We start from the raw sequence: 6,352 nt of genomic DNA, 5'->3' as shown, positions 1-6,352 counted from the left end.
TACTCACACAGTCAGCTACCTCATTGCGCCTCTTTTTTTCTTTGCGTCATGTGCTGTTTGGGGAGGGTTTTTTGGAAGGGCCATCCTGCGTGACACTGCAGTGCCACTCCTAGATGGGCCCGGTGTTTGTGTCGGCCACTAGGGTCGCTAATCTTACTCACACAGCTACCTCATTGCGCCTCTTTTTTTCTTTGCGTCATGTGCTGTTTGGGGAGGGTTTTTTGGAAGGGACATCCTGCGTGACACTGCAGTGCCACTCCTAGATGGGCCCGGTGTTTGTGTCGGCCACTAGGGTCGCTTATCTTACTCACACAGCGACCTCGGTGCAAATTTTAGGACTAAAAATAATATTGTGAGGTGTGAGGTATTCAGAATAGACTGAAAATGAGTGTAAATTATGGTTTTTGAGGTTAATAATACTTTGGGATCAAAATGACCCCCAAATTCTATGATTTAAGCTGTTTTTTAGTGTTTTTGGAAAAAAACACCCGAATCCAAAACACACCCGAATCCGACAAAAATAATTCGGTGAGGTTTTGCCAAAACGCGTTCGAACCCAAAACACGGCCGCGGAACCGAACCCAAAACCAAAACACAAAACCCGAAAAATTTCAGGCGCTCATCTCTATTATATGGACAATCATTCCAGTCTGTATTAATAAATGGTTTACAGTTCCAGAAATCTCATCATCTGTGCATTGAGAGATGGACATGGTTTAGCTATCTGAGTAGTTACACTGGTCAGAATACCACTTGCTTTCCCCCCGCTCGTCCCCTCCCTTAGTTACTAAAACAAGCTTCTTCTTATATGGTCATTCAAAAACTTTTATATTTATTGATCATTGTAAAAGGGACAAAAGCAATGTTTTTCAAAAATAAACAAAGGTTTTGGTTATTTTTCGATATAGAGAATCAGAAAATAGTAATTAAAATAAAGACTCAAAAATATATATATTTTTTGTTGACTGGTGTAATTCATTATTTTTTACAGACTTATTTACCATCTGTTGTTAAATACAGAACCCTACAAAAGAACATGTCTTTTTGTACCATGAATAAGGGATGAATGAATAATATACTATTATTCTAATAATTCTGTGTAGATACACGGTCTGCTAACATTGATATGCTGTTCTAATATTTTCATCACAAAGGAATTCTCTTTGTCTTTAAAAAAAAATTGTGTTCTTTATAGAAGGTGACTATCTGACAGAGAATCAATATAACAATTAGTCTGCTCCTTCTTATTTTATATAGGAAAGAAATAAAGGTTATGTTCTAAGCTTATAAGATATCATACATTCAATTAGTATCAAAAGAGGTCCCCCCTAAGGAATCTATTGATTTTTCTTTGGCTTCTTGCCAAGGGAATCTTTTGAAAGTTCTTTAACTGTAATGGAAACGTTGTACACATCATTTGAAGTTACCTATAATTACCTATAAATACGACGAGACTCGTAAAATAGAAGACAGATTACAATAGACCACTACATACTGTATCACACTCATGGTACCTGTAAAATAGTGTGTGCTTAGTACATAAAGTATAAACTATATATGGAAGTACTGTATGTGGTGCCTGAGGAACTGCTATAATGTAATGGCGTTACTATGTGAACCGGATGTGGTTCGTTGGGTTGACAGTAACTAAGTCAACAGTCATTAGGTCGACCACTATTAGTCAACATTGACTAGGTTGACACCTGAAATAGGTCAACACGGTCATTGGGTCATCATGGACTAGGTCAACATGACCAATGTCGACATTACTTTAAAAAAAATTGGTGTAGTTTTCTTCGTAAAGTGACCAGGAACCCCAATTAGTGCATCGTGTCCTCTCACATGGTTCGCTTCACTCACCATGGTTCTGGTAAGGTGCCCCGCTCTGCTACCGCTGCGCTCGGCACAGGTTACCATTCCCAGTCGTAGTACACGTGGATCGTAAAGTATGAATCTTTTTTTAAAAACTCATGTTGACCTTTTCATGTGTCGACCTTTGCCATATCGACCTAGTGACTACGTCGAGCTTAAGACCATGTCAACCTAATGCATATCGACCAATAGTGGTCCACCTAATGTGTGTCGTCCTAAAGACCAGATACCATATGAACCATAGGACAATATACCTTTAGATGGTCCAACTTCATGGGTGACATTTATTTTGTCCAGCATTTTTTTTTTATATGAAGTAAATAAAACTTGGAAGAGTTTGATAAAGGCATTAGGGTAAATATAGTGCAAGAAATTGGAGGTCCGGGATTCCATCTGAAAATGGCCGTATTTTTAAAGCGGCAATTATTTCCAAGGCATTTTTGGTGCGATATTGGACATAGCTTTCTGATGTGTATGACAAGTGCAGTAGGGCTGATTTTGCCTTTAAACTAATTGCTGCTTTAAATCAAGTGACTACTGTATCTCACAGAATCATGGCAGCTGCCCCAAATTCTACTTCATCTGTTTGCTGTCATCTGTCTTTCAAGGGCCCTCTTGAAGAAGTCTGATATTAAAGACGAAATGCATTGCTCCTGGACACTTGCATCAACCAGAAAGACCACTAAATAGTTAAATACGTGGTCCACAACACCTGGTGGGTTTAAAAAGGATGTATGATACTCAGGTACCCAGATTTGGGTGGTACTCCCACAAGTACTTGACCATGTAGTGGAATATCAATTGCATCCAAGCATCAAAAGTATATATATATATATATATATATGAATGTAAGGATGTTTGTGCAATCAATGTCCTCAGTTCTTTGAATCTTATTGCACAGTGAATATACTGATACGAGTGCAGGCACTTCAAGTAAACAGCGTAACCACAGCTGTATAATTCCAATGTGCAGTAAAAAAGAGTGAAGGGGCACTCAATGAGCAAGTATAACAAGTCATTTAATACAATGGTAAAAGCTCACATACATCTAAGTTTAAAACAGCAAGCTCACAAACGGTTCCCTAGTGCCTCCAGATAGCAGCTGGAGACTCGTTTCACACAGCTTGGTAAGCAATAAATCTCCTCTGCGTTTGCACTCACGGACTTGATATCAGACTACAGCGAGACATCCACGTCCTTCCCGGCCACGCCCAATGCATTTCGTCACTGTCGGACTTCGTCAGGGGGTGTGACGAAGTCCGACAGTGACGAAACGCGTTGGTCGTGGCCGGGAAGGACGTGGATGACTCGCTGTAGTCTGATATCAAGTCCTCTTTTTTAATATATCTTTATATATATATATATATATATACATACACACACACAGAGAGAAAACCACAGCACTCGCCACCCCAGAAGCGGGGTACAGCTATGCACTTACCACTCACAGGGTGGGGTGCACGTAACACAGCACTCTCCACCACAAAAGCGGGGTACACAGCTGTACTTACCACTCACAGGGCAGGGTGCATGTAGCCCATGACCACATCGCTCAAATAAATACAAACAAAAAACCCCGCACTCACCAAAGTAAGCTCACTTATCCTCAACAATTCAATAAATAAATGATGGGGGTTTAGTTAGTGGATTGGCCAATGCACGGAAGCCTAGCAGGCAGATGATGTGTGTACCAGCAGTGAAGTAGTCAGGTTTTATGACTCTGTGATAGTGTAGGACCTGCATGAAGTTGGGGTACCTTGGAGATCAGTATGCAGGCTTCCGTGCATTGGCCAATCCACTAACTAAACCCCCATCATTTATTTATTGAATTGTTGAGGATAAGTGAGCTTACTATGGTGAGTGCGGGTTTTTTTTGTTTTTATATATATATATATATATATATGATCCGATGAGTATCCTGGTAGTTGGGATCCCGGCAGTCAAAATATCGTTGCTGGAATCCCGACTGCTGGGATCCGGACTGCCAGGATCCTGAAATAGTGATGACTGGGACCCACAGGAGGTAAGCAGTGGGGAGGGGGGTGTTAGGTTTAGGCTGCAGGGGAAGTGTTAGGGTTTGGCTGTGGCCCATGGGGTTAGGGTTAGGCTGTGGGGAGGGGGGGTTAGGGTTGGCGCCCCACCCCAAAGGTTAGGGTTAGGCTGCGGGGGGAGGGTTAGGTTTAGGCTGCAAGAAGGGGGGGTTAGGTTCAGGTGCCACTGGGGGGAGGTTAAGGTTAGGCTGTGGAGAGGGGGAGGTTAAGTTCAGGCTGCAGGGAGGGAGGGTTAGGGGGACATTTGGGGAAGGTAAGTATACTTACCTTCCCCTGTCAGGATAACGAGCAGTGGGATGCCGCGGTTGGTATTCTGACTGCTGGGATCCCCAGCATCGGCATTCTCTACCCAATGCATATATATATATATATATATATATATATGTAGAAATGATCCGCGGCACTCAATGAAATAGACATCAACGTTTCGGGGATTTTAACCCCTTTGTCAAGATGTGTGATATCACACATCTTGACAAAGGGGTTAAAATCCCCGAAACGTTGATGTCTATTTCATTGATGTTTTGAATACAAGCATTAATCTTTTGTAAGACCCTGAGTGCCGCGGATCATTTCTACGTATTACAACAATATACTGAGGGCACCTGGGCAATCACCAATTTCACTAACAGGAGTGCCGGGCTGAACATATATGGTATATATATATATATATATATATATATATATATATAAAACTTCCAAATGGGAAATTAGATTGCTCCTCTAAATAAATATAAATAAAGTATAATAATAATAATAATAATAATAAAACAACATCAGGAAGACTCTCTGGGAACTCACCGGTGACTGCATGTGTTCTAAGGACATATTGTTGGGCATGTAGGCAGAATTGAGGAATGTTCACAGGAGAGTGTATTGAAAGAACTGTTGGCATCAGATGGATCTCTTGCACAAGGTACAGTTCTTCTGCATATGTGAACTGATAGTGATTTTCAAAAGTGAATGGTTGAGGTCGATGATGATGGATCAATGCGGCCAAGTGTGCATAAAGTTATCCTAATTTATTTCTGAGAACACAACACGACTGCACTTGCGTGCAACTATGAATCGGGTCATCTGGGTATAACTTATATGCCATTACTATATTATTATATTATTACATTATAACAGTTAGTATTGTACTATAAGATGGACCCCAATTATTTTAACCACATACAATTATGCAAATCAATATTGAAGCAGAACTGAAGCTGAATATATTCATTTTATTTCAGTATGAGAGTAGACCTTCCCAGTAAACTAAGAGCTCTTCGTACATCTTTATTTCTCAAGCTGTAGATTAAAGGGTTTAACATTGGGGTAACAATCGTATAGACAAGTGACACCATTTTATCAGTAAATTCTGTAGCTGAATACCTTGGTCTCAGGTACGCGAACATAGCTGTTCCATAGAAAATGATGACGACAATGAGGTGGGAAACACACGTGGAGAAGGCTTTGTATCTTCCGGAGGGGATTCTCACTATCACAAAGAAAATTTGTATGTAAGAAAAGAGAATGAGACACAGTGGAATAAGAAGCACCATTGTACCTACGACCCAAAATACAATGTTGTTCATTGTTATATCACTGCAGGATAGTTGCACCAATGAAGGAGCTTCACAGAAGAAGTGGTCGATGGTGATATGTCCACAGAACCTTAACTTACATATAAAGAATATATCAAATGAGGATCCAACAGAGCCAGTCATCCAGCACACACTGATCATCCTGATACAGGACGCTGTGTCCATAATCACATTGTAACGCAGAGGGTTACAGATGGCAACATACCGGTCATAGGCCATGGAAGCTAGAAGGATGCACTCTGTTTCACCCAAGAACAGGTAAAAATAAACCTGGAGATAACAGCCGGCAGATGTAATGCTTTTGGAAGATATAGCGATATTCACCAACATCTTGGGAACAGTGATTGATGTGTAGCAGATGTCCAGGAAGGACAGATTGCTGAGAAAGAAATACATAGTGGTGTGTAGGCGGTTGTCCAATCTCACAGCCGTTATGAGCAGAATATTCCCAGCCAGAGTGGACATATAAATCATCAAAAACAACTGGAACAATGGAACTTGCATATCTGGATTGTCCGAGAGTCCAAGAAGAATGAACTCTTTGACTGAGCTCTGGTTCAAAATTGACATGATAGCAATCTACTGGTTATATGATCTCACCCTATGGGGAGTATATTGGGTGAATATACAAAGGGATTAGTGGTATAAGGAGAGAGTTCTAGATTATGTGGCATAGATCTTAGTTAGATACAATATATATAATTGAATCCAGTTCTTTGAAAGCTCACTTAATCAGAGGTATTCATAAATAAAAACAATCTAAAGTAAGTCTATAACTATGTTGCAAGGCTTAATAAGAACACTTGCCATGAAATTACACTCCTGGAACATAATATGCTC

General features: G+C 40.4%; 1 protein-coding gene across 1 annotated transcript; it reads right to left on the bottom strand.

Moving 5' to 3' along the window:
• Nucleotides 1-5,149: 5,149 nt before the first annotated feature.
• Nucleotides 5,150-6,082, bottom strand: LOC134910799 (olfactory receptor 2G3-like). The gene has a single exon (XM_063919183.1). It carries the CDS (start codon nucleotides 6,080-6,082, stop codon nucleotides 5,150-5,152), a length of 933 nt encoding a protein of 310 aa, XP_063775253.1.
• Nucleotides 6,083-6,352: the final 270 nt, after the last annotated feature.

The sequence above is a fragment of the Pseudophryne corroboree genome, chromosome 4 (assembly GCF_028390025.1).
Source record: "Pseudophryne corroboree isolate aPseCor3 chromosome 4, aPseCor3.hap2, whole genome shotgun sequence".
NCBI lineage: Eukaryota > Metazoa > Chordata > Amphibia > Anura > Myobatrachidae > Pseudophryne > Pseudophryne corroboree.
Note: the sequence above shows the minus strand (reverse complement) of the source record. Positions and strands in the feature narration are given on the sequence as shown.

Excerpts from the sequence above, each read along its gene's own strand:
- LOC134910799 (XM_063919183.1), bottom strand. The coding sequence starts at position 6,082 with ATGTCAATTTTGAACCAGAGCTCAGTCAAAGAGTTCATTCTTCTTGGA.